Source organism: Vigna angularis, chromosome 5 (assembly GCF_016808095.1).
Source record: "Vigna angularis cultivar LongXiaoDou No.4 chromosome 5, ASM1680809v1, whole genome shotgun sequence".
Classification (NCBI taxonomy): Eukaryota; Viridiplantae; Streptophyta; class Magnoliopsida; order Fabales; family Fabaceae; genus Vigna; species Vigna angularis.
The window spans coordinates 14977227-14996332 of record NC_068974.1 but is presented as its reverse complement, the minus strand read 5'-3'; the positions used below and the strand labels follow the sequence as shown (position 1 = coordinate 14996332).

Sequence of the window (19106 nt, the reverse complement as noted above, 5' to 3'; positions counted from 1 at the left end):
AGTTGAAGAAGATGAATGTTGGGTTCTGAGGAAGAAGATGAATGGTGCAGGTGAGTGGAAGGGTTTTTTCGAAAAAGTCATTTTGTTAAATCCACGTTCGTTCGGACGAACGTCTCCCAAGCCGACACCTGCACACCCATTCTGACTTCAGAAGCTTCCAACGTGACAAGTGGTGCTCGTGCATGCAGCGTTTAGTGCGTTTTTAATGCACTGAACGTGTGGCGCGGTGCATTTATGGAAGCTGCCAGGTGACTCAGCAGTGCAATAATGACAGATTAGACAGTATAATCATGTTTTAATTTTTCGAGATCTCACACTATGTATAATTGGTGCATAGTAGATAATTAATTCATATTATAATGATTTATTCATATTTAAATAATATTCAATATCATAAAATATATTTAATTAATACGTCCTAAAAATAATGGAAAGATTTTCTATTAATTTATCCGAATTATAGAGTCTAATATAATAGTTGCATCTTACATGAATTTATGGTGAATGTATTATGTATAATAATAGTGTTATTGTCTCCTATTTAGAATTTTGTATGGTAGTTCACCGATACTTATTTGTTTGTGCTAAAAATCTTATTTTTGTGATGATCGTATAATGTATGTGTTATACAGAGGCTGAGAGAACGACGTCTGAACCAATACAAGTGAAGAAGGAGGCAGTAGAGAAATGAAGAATGTATGGTAGGATATCTGAGTCGACCGACTGGCAACCCAAACGATCACCAAGGATAAACAAGTCACACAATAACGAGTTGTCATATGACCATTCCCGAACGATCGTCCACCCGCTAGGCAGAACGATCGTCATATCATATGCTCATCATTGGCGCTTCTAACATCAATCATCCAGCGATCGTCTTTTAGCAATCGTCTGTTGGTTAAACCAAATGGTCAACATTAACTCGCAGGGTCACGACAACCCCGTCAAAGGTAAGAGTCAACAGACGTTCGATCAGTTTTAGTTAAAATGGATCTTTTAATCCTAATAAACCAAAGAATAAGCGGTTAGAAATATGTGGCCATGATGTCAATAATCGCGGAACCAACTAACCCAATATCAAGTACGACCAAGCGGTTGTGTTTTCCAAGCAGTTAAGTTCTCCAACCAACCGGATTTTCAGGTAAACGGTTTATCTTACTACTAGGTTAAATATGAAAAACCAGAAGGAAAAAAGGTACGTTTTTCTGAATATCAAGAGAGAGGAGGAGAATACATTATTTCTTTTATTATTGGGCTGAAAAAGCTACCATTTTCCTTTTTCTGATTAGAGCGTCGGAGTGCCTTCGCAGGTACCTACTCATTCTCCCTGAAGAATTCTGGGCAGGAAGAAGACGTAAAGATAACTACATTGCTGGAAGGAGAAGACGTGACTCATCGGATTCGCATCTCGACCTCGACTACTATACCGAAACATTTTGGTGCCCACCGTGGGGCCGAGATTTGATATCCCAAAGAAGACCACAAAAGCTATGGAGGACAACAACACCCGAGATTTGATCAAGCAACTACAAGCACAGATCGAAGCGCAAGCGCATACCATACGAGAACAACAAGAAATTCAACAGAAACAAACAGAGGAGCTTGCGGCGCTGAAGGCGCAGCGTCCTCCGCCGGAAATATCGGCCTGCAACCGACAGGACGATAATGAAGGAAGCCATCATGGAGGACCATCTGAACCTGTCGGAGGAGGAAGGAAGGGGCCCACCTCTCTACGGCTCACTAACTTGCTTCCATTTACGGAAGCCATCATGCAAGCTCATATGCCGTAAAAGCCCCCTCCGACGTTAGAAAGATACGACGGTTCAGCAGACCCCGACAATCATCTCCGCAACTTTATAGATGCCATGGCGTTCTACACGGATAACGATCCCGTTATTTGCAGAGCTTTTTCGTTGTCCCTGAAAGATGAGGCACTCGAGTGGTACCACACTCTTCCTCAAAATTCGGTAGACTGCTTCGCCACCGTAGAAGCTCTCTTTCGAAAACAGTATGCTACCAACAGAAGACCGGAGATGACTCCTGCTGAGCTATTAAACACCAAGCAGGAGAAAGATGAGACCCTGAAGGCTTTCATGCAAAGATACAACGAGACGGCCAGACGTGTAAAGGACGTGAACCACACATTTATAATCAGCAATCTACCCTCGTGTTTACGACCGGGATATTTCGCGGAACAACTGTATGTAGATCCTCCAAAGTCTATGGAGGAACTCCAAGCAACGATCGCGAAATTCATTCGCATTGAGGACCTCAAGAACTCCAAGAAAAAGCAACAACATGAAAGTCCGAACAATAGTAGCAAAAAAGACATAAAATGGTCGTCCAACGACTATAAAACTGATCGACCCCGTCGAAAAGAGTCGGGGTGGACACCCAAATACGATTATTATACATCCCTCAGCGCACCCAGGGCGAAGGTGCTCGAAGAGGCACTACACGCAGAATTCCTCACCGTTCAACGGAAGACTACTCCAAAGAATGCTGATGGCAGTAAAGCGTGTCGACTTCATCTGAACCATGGTCATGATACAGAAGAATATAACATGGTGAAAGATGAGTTAAAAAGACTCATCCGCGCGGGATATCTCCAAAAATACATAAAGGAGAGAACATCCACCAGAGCGGCAACTCCCAGCCGGAAGGAAACCTCCCAGCGAAGTCCCGAATGATCACCTCCCAGGGACGACCGACGAAGGCGACGATCCTGGAGCCAACCCCGACACTCGGAGAGGGAGAGGTCGGTCCGAGGGCGAATCGAAACCATATCCGGCGGCTTCGCAGGGGGAGGAGCATCAACCTCCACCCGGAAGCGACATTTGAGAAACTTAAAGACGGTGCACATGGTAGATCAACAACCTCGATCCATGCCCAGCATCACTTTTACTTACGCAGATTTCCACACTCCCGACCTTGACCACGATGATCCCATGGTCATCACGGCCGAAATATCCCATTACGATGTCAGCAAAGTGCTCATTGATCAAGGTAGTTCGGTCAATATCTTGTACTGGACCACCTTCCAGAAAATGGATTTATCCGAAGACTTGATAGCCCCTTTCAACGAGTAGATTGTAGGCTTCACAGGGGAAAGAGTCGACACTTGGGGCTACCTCGACTTACGAACTCGACTCGGAACAGGCAGGGAGGCGCGAGAGCTTAGAGTCAGGTTCCTACTAGTAGAGGCAAATACCTCGTATAACGCCTTACTAGAACGACCTTGCTTGAACGCTTTAGGAGCCATCCTGTCCACCCCCCATCTAGTTATGAAATTCCCGATAGAAAGAGGTACCATCTGTACCGTCAGGGCTGATCAGTGAACGGCTCGACAGTTTTACGTCGCCAGTTTAAAGGTCACCCCTTTCATGCCACCTAGAAGAGCCAAAGGAGCCGAAACAGCGACGATCGACTTGGATCCCAGAACCAATGTCGACGAACGTCTCCATCCACAAGGAGACGTCAAAACATTCCAATTGGAAGCAGATGCGTCAAAAACCACGACCATCGGTAGTAGGTTGGCGCTGCATGATGAGCAGGATCTAACGAAAATACTAAGAGCCAACGCTGACCTATTTGCGTGGGTGGCCGCAGATATGTCGGGAATCCATCCAGGGGTGATGGCGCATAAACTGTCGATCTTCAGGGAAGCGCGTCCGGTTGCGTAGAAGAAACGACGATTCGGGGAAGAAAAACGAGAGGCCATCCAAGCAGAAGTCAACAAACTGATGAACGCCCAGTTTATCAGGGAAGTAACTTACACCACGTGGTTGTCGAACGTGGTCATGGTCAAGAAGTCGAACGGCCAGTGGAGAATGTGTGTGGACTTCACCGACCTCAACAAAGCATGCCTTAAGGATTCATATCCCCTTCCGAGCATTGATCGGTTGGTAGATGGGGCTTCAGGACATACTATACTCAGTTTTCTTGATGTAGACTCGAGGTACAACCAAATCCCCATGTACGCGCCCGATCAGAATAAAACAACCTTCATTACCGAGCGCGCAAATTACTGTTATGAAGTAATGTCGTTCGGTCTGAAGAATACGGACGCCACTTATCAACGCCTTATGGACAAAGTCTTCCACCATCAAATCGGCAAATGCATGGATGTCTATGTAGAAGACATGGTCATCCGCAGTCAATCTGTGGAACAACATTTCAAGGATTTGACAGAAGTTTTCCTCCAAATACGACGATACAACATGCGACTTAACCCCTCTAAATGCACCATCGGAGTCCCTGATGACAAATTTATGAACACCAAAAAACGACGCCAAAAACTTGTTTAACCCTCGGCAAGTGTGACCGAATCGTATCAAGTAATAAACTCGGTAAGACCAAGTATCGTTCTCCCAAAGGACTCACGGCCTAGTTAGTTATATGATTTGTTGATTATTTAAGACTTGTAAACAATTGATTATAGGTTTAAATGCAAAAGACAGTAATTAAACATGTATGCATGAATTTGATCAATGGAAAAGAAGAAATCAAACACTTTAATGAATTAGATGGATGAGTATGTTGTTGGGGTTATCAATTTCATCTTATCCACTCTCATATACTTTTAGGAATTCATTATTCTTTTCATCAATGTTAATGCCACTCTCTAAATCACCTTGCAAGAAGGCCTATCCTTAATTACGAGTTCATACAATTCCTAGCATTCCTAGTAATTAGTTCTGAAGCGCAGGAGCTTAAAGGCAGTCAATATGCTATTGGGAGAAATTTCCAGGATCTAGATTTCTCCGTACGTTCCCATATCAACAAAATCAATAATCATGGCAATGAATGAGTTAAACAAAGCAAGCATTAAGCAAAGAGGAAAAACCCTAACTAATGATGAAAGAAAGCATAAGTCTTAAAATAAGATGTTAAAACAAATTCCATATATGAGAGTTTCACAAGACTACATTGATTCCCCAACAACAATACAAGGTTTAGTTCACCATATTCATGGTGAAACTAGATGAATAATAACGGAGGAAAGAAAGATAGAACCCTAGAAAGAGGAGGAGGTAGCCTGAGCATCCACGATCTTCCTTCAAGGGGTGGAAAAGTGAGTGTTTTCTTCGTCTTAGCCAAAGATACAAACCCTAGGACGTTCTAAAGCTTATATACTATTCTAAAATATACAGAAAATTAGGTCCAAGCCCAAAATAGTGCCGCTCAGCGGTAAACTACCGCTCAGCGGTAAGTGCGTGAGTTGTTTTTCTCCCCTCAGCGGCATTTTCACCCCTCAGCGGAGCCAACGTGGGTTTCTGAGTGGCGCTTAGCGGAGCCAACGGTAGTTTACCGCTGAGCGGTACTTGCGGCTTCTCCTTTTTGCACTTTTTGATGTCTTTTCTGATTCCATCTCTATCCTTCTTCACTTCTTTCACCAAATTCACCTTAAAACCTGAAAAAATATGACCAAAAGCATTATTTCAAGCTAGTTTCTAAGTGTGAAAGGTTGCTTTTAGTATCAATTTTAAGCATGAAAATAACAGTTTTTCAACTGTTATCACAACCCCAAACTTAGAACTTTGCTTGTCCTCAAGTAAACAAGATGTAACTCAATCTTCTACCAATCCATATAATGGTTTACTCATTCAAAAATCCTTTTTTCAAAATAAGTAAAAACTTCAATCAAACTCATGACAAAGATTTCAATCAAGACGTGCACATGCTTTGGTGTTCACAAATTCACTTAATATCCAACAAATGCTATTTCTCATGAATGATCAATCAACTAAGCATGGATGTTCATGTGCTCATGGAATATTTCCTCACTAGGTAAAGTGTTTCACTCAAACACAAGTGTATAAGAGGTAATTACTCATTCACTCTACTATCACAATGTCACATGAATTGACTTTGCCTTTCATTTAACCACAATCAAATAAATTCACAAGCATGCATCATCACAAGGACATTTTCAATGGCTTATAATGTGGCTGAGCTAACAAGAAAATTGGTTTTTCTAGATCACAAAACCCTTGAGTTAAGAGAATCATATAAACACAATCATTCTTACTTTTCCAACTTTCCTTTGCATTGAGCTTTGCTTTTTCTTTTCTTAATTTTCTCTTTTTCTTTTGCTTTTCACATACTTACTTTTTAATTCTTAGCTCAATGCTTTCAATTTCCCTTTCTATTTTCCAACAACCCCAAACTTGAACATTTATCAATGCCACACAATATTTTCTACTTAACTCAAGGTAAAGCTTTTCAATAAGGGTTTTCAAATCATGTTCAAGGCTAAGGGTTCAAAGGATAGAACACAAAGTGCTCTCTTTTAGTGGCTAATTTCATGACATTGGCAAATATAAGGGTTACCAACAAATGGCCTTGATCATATGATGCAAACAAGCAAGTAATTCAATCATAGAAGACTTGGGCAAAGTTATTCATGCTTCCAAAATAATAGCATTCATTCATAAAAACTCTGGAGCTCAAAACCTCACATATAAGCTCATTCACATTTGACATACACATCCTGCTTAGAATCACAATCACAATCACAACATCATGCATTTGTTCACAAAGCTTGTGAATCACCTGTATAAGCATCTAATATGTACATCTCAACATCAATCCATATCAAAGTATCATCAAGCATCACTTATCAAACAATCACAATCATAAGCAAACCATCATAACAGACAAAGTTTCCAATTGAATACATCAAATCCTATTCTAAAAACAAAAGTGAATAAGTTCAGAACACTAAACCAAATAAAAGCATAAGTCCTGCTCTAGTTATGATAGCATTCATCAGTAAATTGATGGAAACTTAGCCATGCTTAGAATGACTTGGACCTTGCAGACAAAGCTTCAAAAACCGAGAACAGGATTGGTGAAGCGGATTGAAATCAGCAGTGTGGATGCAGCGGAAATTGAGTGAGATTGATTGATGGTTGGTGTGTTTGAGTGGAATGAGTATGTGTGGGAACCTCACAGCTCAGAAGGCCTTCCTACAATGGAAGGAAAAATGTGCTTTTAATTATGGGAAAAAGAATCAATGTAAATTACCTTCCATAAAAGCAAAATGGTAGGTGATCCTTCTTCCTCTTGAATCCTCTTTGCCATGGCTCTAGTAAGAGGTCCAATATGCGTCTTAGATGGTCTTCCATCAGACCCTCCCTCTTGAAATGGATCTGTCCTCAGATTTGATTCACCCTGTTGATCATTCCCTGTGAAAGGAATTAAATCGTAGATGTTAAAAGTATGACTGACACCATAACTTTCAGGGAGATCTAAGATGTATGCATTATCATTTATTCCTTTGACCACCTTGAATGGACCATCTCCTCTTGGACTAAGTTTGGATTTCCTTTGAGAGGGAAATCTTTCCTTTCTCAAATGAAGCCAAACTAGGTCTCCTTCTTCAAAAACTTTTTTCTTTCTCCCTTTGTTGTTGTATTCTGCATATTTTTTAGTTTGTTTTTCAATTTGGATTTTGACCTTCTCATGTAACTTCTTGATGAACTCTGCTTTAGAATTACCTTCTTTATGAAAAAAAGAAGATGATTCTGGAAGAGGTAGTAAATCAAGAGGTGTGATAGGATTAAAGCCATAAGCAACCTCAAAAGGAGAAAGATTAGTAGTTTTGTGGACTACTCTATTATAAGCAAATTCAATGTGAGGTAGATGTTCATCCGAAGATTTGTTATTACCTCTTAATATTATCCTTAATAGTGTAGATAAAGATCTATTTACTACTTCAGTTTGCCCATCAGTTTGTGGGTGACATGTAGTAGAAAATAGAAGTTTAGTTCCAAGCTTTTCCCATAAAGTTTTCCAAAAATGGCTTAGAAACTTCACATCTCTATCAGACACTATAGTTTTGGATAAGCCATGCAATCTCACTATTTCTTTAAAGAAGAGTCTAGAGATATAGCTAGCATCATCTACTTTGTGGCAAGGTATAAAATGAGCCATTTTACTAAAATGATCTACTACCACAAATATAGAATCATACCCCCTTTGAGTTCTTGGCAATCCTAAAACAAAGTCCATGCTAAGGTCTTCCCAAGGGGTATTAGCTATAGGAAGAGGTGTATAGAGTCCATGAGGCATAATTTTGGACTTAGCTTGTAAACAAGCTATACATTTAGAACAATGCCTTTGAACATCTATTCTCATGTGTGGCCAATAAAATTTACTTTTCAAAATATTTAGAGTTTTATCAACTCCATGATGACCCATGAGACCTCCTCTATGACTCTCTTTGATAAGAAGTTTTCTAATGGATCCTTGGGGTATACAAAGTTTTCCTTTATTAAAAAGATAACCCTCAGGAAGATAGAATCCATCAAAAGGCTTCTTAAGACATGATGAATAAGTAGATGCAAATGTTTCATCATTTTCATATAAATCTTTTATGTCATCAAATCCTAATATTTGAGATCCTAGGGTTATTAACAATGCATGTATTCTAGATAAAGCATCCGCAACAACATTAGTACTCCCCTTTTTGTGTTTGATGACATAGGGAAATTGCTCAAGATATTCCACCCACTTTGCATGCCTTTTGTTTAGCTTTGCTTGCCCTTTAATGTACTTGAGAGATTCATGATCAGTATGTATTATGAATTCTCTAGTTACCAAGTAATGCTCCCAAGTTTTTAAAGCTCTAATGAGGGCATACAATTCTTTGTCATAGGTAGGATAGTTCAAAGTTGCCCCTCTAAGTTTTTCACTAAAATAAGCTATGGGATGTCCTCCTTGTATTAGAACAGCTCCTATACCTACCCTAGATGCATCACATTCTAGTTCAAAGGCTTTGGAAAACTCAGGCAAAACTAGAATAGGTGCATGTGTTAACTTGTGCTTCAAAGTCTCAAAAGACAACTCTTGCTTATCACCCCAAAGAAAAGGTTTGTCTTTCTTGACTAGCTCATTTAAAGGAGCAGCTATGGTGGAGAAGTCTTTCACAAATCTTCTATAAAAGCTTGCTAATCCATGAAAACTTCTCACTTCTCCTACATTTTTGGGAGTTGGCCATTCTTGTATAGCCTTGATCTTCTCTGGATCAACATGTACACCTTCTTTTCCAACTTTGAATCCAAGGAAAATCACACTTTCTTGACAAAAAGTACATTTGTCAAAGTTGGCAAATAGATGATATTCTCTAAGAAGAAGCAAGACTTTTCTGACATGGTTAAGATGTTCTTGAAGGCCTTGACTATAGATTAGGATATCATCAAAGTAGACCACTACAAACCTCCCTATGCATTCTCTAAGAACATGGTTCATTAACCTCATGAATGTACTTGGAGCATTGGTCAAGCCAAAGGGCATGACTAACCATTCATAAAAACCAAACTTGGTCTTAAAAGCAGTTTTCCATTCATCTCCCTCTTGAATTCTTATTTGATGATATACGCTTTTGAGATCAATTTTGGTAAAAATGTTTGCTCCATGTAATTCATCCAACATGTCATCTAATCTAGGAATGGGGTGCCTATATTTGACAGTTATATTGTTGATGGCCCTACAATCTGTACACATCCTCCAAGATCCATCCTTCTTAAGAACCAACAACACAGGCACAACACAAGGACTTAAACTCTTTTGGATCCACCCTTTATTCAACAATTCATTGACTTGTTTCTCTATTTCTTTTGTTTCCATGGGATTGGTCCTATAGGCTGGCCTGTCAGGAAGGCTGGCCCCAGGCACTAAATCTATTTGATGTTCTATTCCTCTTAAAGGTGGTAATCCACTTGGTACCTCTTTAGGAAATACATCATCAAATTCTTTTAAAAGTTTTTGCAACCCCTTTGGTAGAGAACCAAGTTCATGATTTATTGAAACAAGTGCCTCTTTGCAATAGAGAAGAAAAGGAGGTTGTCCAAGAAAAAGATTTTTAGAATTATTCAAAGTTTGAGGTTGGACAACTTCCTTATTTGAGGCATGGTTTAGGGTTTTCTCCTTTCCTTCTTTCCTACTTTTCTTTTCTCCATCCAACTTCTTTTTAAGAATTATTTGATCCTCTCTTACTTGTGAAGGTGTAAGAGGACACAAGATAATTTTCTTTCCCTTGTGTTGAATGGTGATTTTATTGGTGACTCCATCATGTAAAGCTTGCTTATCATATTGCCAAGGTCTTCCAAGTAATATGTGCCCAACTTCCATTGGTACTATATCACAAACAATTTGATCTTCATATTTGCCAATGGAAATGGGTACTCTTACTTGTTCTTTAACTATTATTCCATCCTTCTCTTTGATCCATTGAAGTTTGTAAGGTTTAGGATGAGGAGTAATGGTTAAGCCAAGCTTCTCTACCATTCTAGAACTACAACAGTTACAACAAGAACCACTATCCACAATCATTGAACATGTCTTTTCCAAAACTTTGCATCTTTTGTGGAATAGGTTCTCTCTTTGTGACTATTCTAATTCTACATGTTTACTTTCCAGGAGTCTCCTTACCATAAGTAAGTCACCATCACAAGGTAAAGCTTTTTCTTCTTCAGAAGTGGATGTTTTAAACTCACTATATGAAAAACCCTCACTTTCACTCTCATGCTCAAGGATGTAAGTTGACCTTCTATTGCGGCACTCAGATGCATAGTGCCCTTTTTCCCCACATCTAAAGCACTTAGTCTCCTTACTCTTATGATCTCTTGAAGGTTCTTTGACTTTTTCTTTTCCTGTCTCTCTCTCTAACTTCTTCATATCTTAGCTTGGTTAGACTACCCTCCCTCTTATACTCTTTCTTGTGGTTAGAACTATGAGGGTAATCTTTTTTATGATTAGAACTATGAGGGTAATCTTTCTTGGTGGAGATTTTCCTCTTGAGTTGTTGCTCTACCCTCACACAAAGTTGGACTAACTCATTGAGATCATTGTAGGGTATAAGTTCAACCCTATCTCTTAGGTCATAGTTGAGTCCACTTTGAAACCTAGCAATTGTTATCCTAGGTTCTTCTCTTATCCCAGCTCTTAACACGAGTAACTCCATTTTTTGTCTATATTCCTCAACACTCATGTTCCTTTGTTGGAGTTTGTGAAGCTTATCCATTAATTCCCTATCATAATAGGTTGGTACATGCCTTCTTCTCAAGGCAGTTCTCAACTCATTCCAATATCTGATGGGAGGTAAGTGTCTTAGCCTATAATCCTTAAACAAGGTTGTCCACCAAATTAAGGCATAGCCTTGAAAGCTTAGAGAAGCCATGGTGACTCTCATTTCATCATCTATTTGGTGGCACTCAAACAATTGCTCAACTTTCATTTCCCACTCTAGATATTCTTCCACATCATCCTTTCCATGAAAAGAAGGTAGATCAATTTTGGGCTCTCTTGGATGGTGTTCTCTCACTCTATTGTGTCTTCTAGGAAGCATTTGGTAGTGGTCATCATTGTGATGACTACTATATTGCTCAAGCTCACTAGGAGAAGATGATGATTCTTCTCTTCTCCTATGGGAAGATCTCTCTTTTCTTTTGTCTTGATTATCCAAAAGTTGACTAATCATGTCTTTGAGCTCACTAATCTCTCTATCCCTATGTTCAAATTTTTGTTCAAATTCCTCCCTTAAAGAACTCTCACTATTGGGTTTGATGCTACCTTGCACACTTGATTGACTCATTCTTGTCAAATGAAAAAGGTTTTCATAAGGTTTTCAAAATATTTGACAAGTAATGAATGAAAAGATTTTCACAATTTTTCTTTGTTTTTGGTGAAAATTTTCTAAAGAGATTCTAAAGGTGAAAGATGTTTCTAAGTAGCCCCCAGGAAGAAGAGGTGAGTCACTAATGGACAAGCTTAAAAACCAAGTTCTTCCTTAGCCAGAGTTTCCTTAGAGTTATCTTTTACCTAAGTTTCTAATTAGAAATTCTTCAAATTCTTTTCAAATGTTATGAAATGAACCTATAACCAAAGAAAGGTTGACTAAATGCTATGCAATCCTATATACCACGGAGACTTAAAACAAAAAAGAATCAATCAAGCAATTTAAAGAAAGCAATAAAGATGCAAAATGTAAATGTTAGACGGCCCTAAGTGAAAGTGCAAGTGACACTTGGAGCCTCTTGACACACTTCCACACTAAAGAAAACGAAATTGGACTATTAAAATGTTCAATTGTGAACTTGGAATTGCTTCAAGAGCATTTTCCCAAGTCACTTAACTCAAAACAGCAAAAGTAAACCTAAATACACTTTTCAAATAGCAAATTCCGTGATATAGACTTGAAATGAGGCCAAGAATTTAATGAAAACTTTGTCTTCTTGCTGCTGCATAAAGCTAATTGAATTGGAGATGCAAGTTGCTTGCTGTAACAGAATTTACAGCTTGCTGGACAATGTTGTTTAGCTGTTGTTGAGTCTTCCTTCTTGCTCCACTTTCAATGCTCAAACCACTTCCTAGGAGGCTACCAATGTAGGAGAAGGATTCTGGTGCTGGATGCCCCAAACAGCTTGCACATACACTCCAAAACTCAGCAAAATCACACCAATCAGTTTAAAAATCTGCACCAAACTATGCTGCTGTTTTGAAACTTAGGATGCCAAAAAAAAAATAGACACAACAATTTGGAATAGCACACCAATGAAATGTACACAAAAGGAACTTATCAAAGGCACTAGAATGGATGAAGAAAGCAAAAAAAAAAAAAACACAAGCACAATTAAGAAATTATTCCAAATGCAAACTATTTGATAATTTTCAGAAGTGTTTGAAAAAATGCCCCAATGAATTTCAGATTTTGTGTTTTTGATTTTTTTAGGGCCTATAATTTGGATTGGTTGGTTCTAACAACTTTTTAACACTTGATACTTCTTCTTTTGATCATGTATTTTCATTTTTAAACATTGAACCAGCTTTTTCACAATCCAGTAATGAATTTTACTCTAAAATTACCAAAACAGTGGCTGGAAAAAAAACAGAAACTGCACCAGAAAAATGAACTAAAATAGTGGTTTTGGAACCCAAAATGAGTGGCAGTGATTCAAAAACTTTGATGAATGTTCAAACAACTTTTCTTGGTGATATTAAACATGTTTAAACTCTTAAACAGCTGAAACAATGATTAATATTCAGAATCACTGATCCACTTCCATTTTTAACTCAAAAATGATGGTTTAAATATCCAATCTTCATATAAATTCATTTTTGACCAAATGAGCAGTATTAACAACTTTCAAACATCCATTTAGACTTGCTCAAGATTTCCAAAAGCACAGAAACAACAGGATTCGAAAATCACCCTTGCTATGGCCAAATTATGCAGCAAAAACCATCAATTAACCAACCACTTTTAGTTTTTCATGGATTCAAAAACTGGACAGCAAAGGAAATGACTCTAAGAAGTGTAAAAACACAGATCTAAGCTAGATTTAATGTGCTTAGCATGACCAAACTCAGATTAGACAATTCAAAGAAACTTAGCACGGTGAAAAGCTTGGATTAAAAGTTGAAACAGTGGAATGCTATTAATTGTGAGCAACCAAGCTATGCAAATTGCATTTCATTGCTTGTAATGGTCTGCTACACTTTTAGCATCATTCAATATCATCAACCAAATTTGTATAAAGCACTAGAATAAAATGAAATCAACTGGAAAACAGATTCATGAATTAAAAACAGAATTGAAATTTTACAGCAGAGTTCAACACAGATTTGAAATCAAAATGGATTTCTAGTGCTTTAGCTTGTATCACCAAGGCTAGAACAAACGCCATCCAATACTTTGCAAGAGGAGTCAAGTCAGTCTTCCTAATGTTCACCACAGAGCCAGTTCTATTCCTTTGAAAATGTCCTCCAGGTACACATAGAACTCTCTCCACATACCTAATAGCATGGCCTCTGACATAGCCTAGGTAGTTCTCAGCTGGATAATCACCAATCTTTCTTGCATTAGTGTAAAATTCTTTCACCACAACTATATTGGCTGGTGTAGGGTATGTGGCTAGCTTCCCCCAATCATTCCCTAACAATTGCTCTCCAAATTGAGGAGCAAAGTTAGGCATCATTCCCACCTTTCTCTCCATAAGGAGTCTCCTATCTTGGACCACCTTGAAGTGCTTCTCATGTTTATGAGATAGGAACCTACTAGAATGGGGTTGTTCTGGTTCCTTTTCTTTTCTTTTGGATGCCATGGTCTTTAATCTTTTGCTTGAAGAGGATGTCATTCCTACATCAAACACAGATACCAAACCACAAAACATGTTGTTAATCATTAGTAAAACACAGAAAACACCTTATTTCGAGGCTAAACCACCGCTGAGGGTCAAAATCACCCCTCAGCGCCACCAGTGTAGCAATCCAGAACACAATGCAGCAAAAATCACAAGTCTGTCAGAGTCCCGCTCAACGGCAATTTGCCCCTGAGCGGTACATCTGCAGAATTTTGAAATCTTCTTTTGGCTTATCCTAACTCCACCCATATACAATTTTCATGTTTCAAGCTTAAAATAAAACAATTCAATCGGTTTAATCATCAATTAAATCATCAAATCATGCATAGAAATCAAAACCCCTAATGCTTTATGCTTTAACAATCACATTCAAACTCAAGAACCCTAGAATGAAAAATGCTTGACTTACTTGGGTGGAGATGCTAGATGAAATGAGAATGCTTTCAAGCTATGATGCTCTCTTCCAACCCCAAACTTAGATGGAACACTAGTGAGAAGGTGAATGAAAGGGAGATTTTCTCAAGAGGGAAGAGGGAAAAGATGTAGAGAACCTTTGAAGAGGTATGTAGGAGTGTGTGTGCAGAGAAGAGTCTGAAAAGAGAAACTAAAACGCAGCTTAGGGTATAAAAATACCCTAATGGGCTCGGGTTCTGCTAAGGGGCAACCTAAGCCCAGTTTGCGATACTACCGCTCAGCGGCACTTTCGGGAAGTTTTCTTTTTCTTCCTAGCTTAACCTAGATGCCTCCTTCTCATGCCCCTCACTGGTTTCCTACAATTGAATTTTCAGATTACTCATGCAAAACCCTATTATGAAACTATAGTAAAACAAACAGAAATAATATGATCAATCAACTGGGTTGCCTCCCAGGTAGCGCTTGTTTAACGTCACGAGCCTGACCCAAAATCCACCAACACCCATCAGTAGGTGCAAAACTTTCTTACCAACACCCATCAGTAGGTGTAACAAACCTAGTATCCTTCAGTTGATACTTAACCACCTAGCATCCTTCAGTAGATGCTCTATCCCAACAAAATATTTACAGAAATAATGTCCAACTGATTAAAAATTACAAAACCAAAATAAAATCAAAAGAAATATTGTCCTCAAATCACTGGAATGCCTTCCAGCAAGCGCTCTTTTAATGTCATTAGCTTGACCCAATAAAGTTCAAGTTCCTTCTTCATGGTTGATGTCCATATCCCACCAACTCCTCAACTACTTCCGGTGTACTGTTTTGACTCTTCTAGAATATGCAGACTCTATCTCTATCATCTCCTTTTCTTTGTAGCCTTTTACAACCCACAACTTGTTTTTGAATCTCACAGGTGTACCCAGTTGGAGTTGTTCTTTCATCCAGTCATCAGGAACTTTTCTTCCTCTTCCAATCTTTTCTTTTTCCTGTACCTGAAACAATAAACAATGTTTACCTTTAACCTTGGGCTTTTTATCTTCAGGGCTAGTCATGAGTACATCTTGAAATGCAGCTTTATGACTAGCTTCTTCCTCCTGCATCTGCCTCTCTTACTATACCTTCGTTCACATCAATGATGGCTTTGGCCGTTTTCATAAACGGTCTTCCAAGAATAATGGGTATCTTTTTCGTCTCCATCTCCATCACCACAAAGTCTACCAAGAATTGGAGTTTGTCTACACAAACTATAATATCTTCTGCTATTCCACAGGGTTCCTTTGAAGATCCATCTGCCATTACTAAGTTAACCTTTACAGGCTTCACATCAATATCACTGATCTGCTCCAGTAAAGAATAAGGTATCAAGTTAACACTTGATCCTAAATCAAGTAAGGCCTTGTTTATCCTTTTCTTCCCTATTGTGCATGGAATGGAAAAACCTCCTGGATCTTTTGCTTTTGGAGGGAATGGCTCCTTTTTAACAGCTTTATACTTCTTTGTATCATCATCTCTACGTCTTTTCTTTGTAGAGACTTCTTCCTCAGGTTTAGTATAAACTGCAATTTGTTGTAATATCTGATTCCAAGGTACATCATTGTCCACCATCTTGAATTATTCTGTAAAATCAAATTGTTTCTCTTGATTTATTGGAAAAGGAAAAATATCATTACTCTTTATCTCTCTTCTCTCTCCTTTCTCTTTTCTCTCTTCTTTTTCTTGCTCTCCTTCTTCTAACTCAACTCTCTCATCATTTGTACTCTCCACCACTTTACATTCTTCCCTAGGGTTAACCTCATTATTAGCCCCAAAATTTTTGTCTGGCCTCTCTACCAAGCCAACCCAGACAAATGTAGAGCCGTGTTAGAAATGCAAAGCCCAAAAACCCTAAAAGAGATACAACGTCTGGTTGGCCGAATGACAGCGTTATCACGCTTCATTCCGACGTTGGCCGAACACATCACGCCTATCCTGAAGAACATGAAGAAGGGCACCACCCAACACTAGGACGATGAGTGTGAACAAGCCTTCGGTGCTATTAAACACATTCTCATCATCCCTTAAATCAGGGCGCGACCGATAGCAGGATCGGACTTACATTTGTACATTGCAGCATCCTATCATGATGTAAGTGCCACTTTAGTACAGGAGACCCCTACCCTTAAGCTGATATATTTTGTGAGTCGAACACTCCAAGGGGCGGAGGAGCGATACTCCCAGATCGAAAAGGTAGCCTTGGCCCTGCTCACAGCTTCACGTCGACTTAGACCGTATTTCCAGAGTCATCAGGTGGTCGTCCGAACTAATCACCCAGTCGCCAAGATCCTTAGGAAACCCGACCTGGCAGGGAGGATGGTATCATGGTCGGTGGAACTTTCTGAGTTCGGGCTTCGTTTTGAACCTCGGGGATGCATCAAGGGTCAGCACCTGGCAATCTTTGCAGCCGAGCTAACACCAATACCTGACGGCTCAGAGCCAAAATGGCTCCTTAACGTGGACGGATCCTCGAACAAAAGAGAGGGGGGAGCTGGTATTGTTCTAGAAGGACCAAACGGTCTAGTCATCGAACAAGCCATCACATTCCGATTTCAAACCAGCAACAACCAAGCAGAGTATGAAGCTTTGATTGCTGGTCTAACTCTAGCCAAAGAATTGACGGTCGCTCAATTAGAGTGCAGGATTGATTCCCAGTTGGTGGTCGGGCATATGAACGGAACCTACCAGGTTAAAGACAACTACTACGCTACTTTCACAAAGCGAGCACCCTCCTCAAGGATTTTGTCGATGTCAGCATCATTCATGTACCTAGGGAGCAAAATGCAAGGGCAGATCTCCTGTCTAAATTAACTCACTCAAAGGAGAGAACACAGTTATCTTCAATCATCAAGATGAATCTCGACCACCCAATCGTGGAAGCTTTTGCCACCGATGTCTCGACACAGGAAGCTGATTGGAGACAGAACATACAAGACTTGATGATGAAGCAGGAGCGAGGAGAAAAGGTCACCGCGAGTGACTCAAAACGCATCGCGCACTTTCTAGACATAGGCAACGACCTATACAGGCGTGGCAACAGTACACCCCTATTAAACTATATATCAGTGGATGAGGCAGATTACATCCTACGTGAGCTCGACATCGGGATCTGCGATTACGAAAGTTCGAAACAAACAAATAAGAGTTCATGGCCACGCCAAAATCCTACAACCTAATCTATTACAATATCTGGAGATCCGATAACGGATCCTCCAGCAACTTCGGCATTGGGCTCCTCAGCAGCAGCCACTCCATCGTCGACACCTACTTCAGCCTCCATGAAAGCATCATCTGGAATCTCATCTAAGGGCAACATTTGACCCTCATATACGTCCTTCCTCAGATCAAATGTCACTCCCTCAGTGGACACTTGAAGGAGATGCACGACTTGCCTCAAAGCCTTCTTGAAACCTCTAGTGTGTTCCACGACTATGGCTTTGCTCATTTCTTCTCTTATTTCTCGCTCCTCGGCAGCCGCAGCAAGTAGATCGTCTCTTTCTTTAGTCAGATCGTCCCTTTCTTTAGTCAATGCAGCCACAATCTTCTTTGACTGCTCTAACTCGGACATCATCTGGTCCCGCTCTATCTGGAGCTCATCCCGTTCTTTCTTTAGAGCAAGGCCGACTGACCGAGTAGTATTCAATAGCACTTGGGCCTCATACATCAATTGCTCCGACTGCCTCTGCCTCTGATCATAGTTAGAGTGGACGTCCGCCAGCTCCTTCAGTTGAGTCTGCATTTTCTGCAGCTCGACCCTCAACACGCCCCTGTTGGAGGTGTATGCCCTATGCCAAGCAGCCATAGCTATTTGACTCGCACATTCCAACATGGCATCAGCCATTTATTATTCCGTCATGTTCTCCACTACCTTCTCAGAATCATCCAGGTTGAACTCAATTTTTTGGGTCAAAGTGAAGGATGAATCCCACACGTCGTTAGGAAAAGGACGATTCGTCTCTTTTGCAGCTTCCTTCATTCTCTTTGACGCAACGCCTGTGGTGTCGACAGTCTTGCCTCTTCGTTTCCTTACCAGCGGCTACTCCTCAACGATCGCCACTTCGTTCGGAGAAGCCAACCGCACATTAGGAGGAGGTGGAGGAGTTTGAGCAGTAAGAGAAACATACCAAATACCCTAGAGTCGAAATCATCATGTTTGAGACAATTTATGAGTTGACGGGAAGAAAAGGGGCGAGGCAGTGCCGTCAACACACTCAGAACTTCTAATTCTTCAATGGTCATTTTATCCTCAGACCACAAGGTGAATCTTAATGGATTCTGCGTCCAATACAACAGAAATTTCGGGCTCCCATCTTCATCAAAAAAGAGCGTCCGCCTTGAGTCGAGAATCGACACTTTAAAGAACTTGTCTGTAAAGCCCCTGTACGACTGCGAGTAAAGTTCTAGGAGGGCATCACCCAGCTCAGAAATTAAAGACACCCAACCCCTCCTAGCGACAAGATGAGATCTAAAAAAACGCAAAAACAACGGCACAGTAGGCCTAATAGCCAAGGC

The 19106-nt window shown here is 40.0% G+C and overlaps 1 protein-coding gene across 1 annotated transcript; it reads left to right on the top strand.

The window, feature by feature from the left end:
- Window positions 1-1865: 1865 nt before the first annotated feature.
- On the top strand, window positions 1866-2690 carry LOC108319131 (uncharacterized). Its single transcript, XM_017550163.2, has one exon. It carries the CDS (start codon window positions 1866-1868, stop codon window positions 2688-2690), a length of 825 nt encoding a protein of 274 aa, XP_017405652.2.
- The last annotated feature ends 16416 nt before the right edge of the window (window positions 2691-19106 follow it).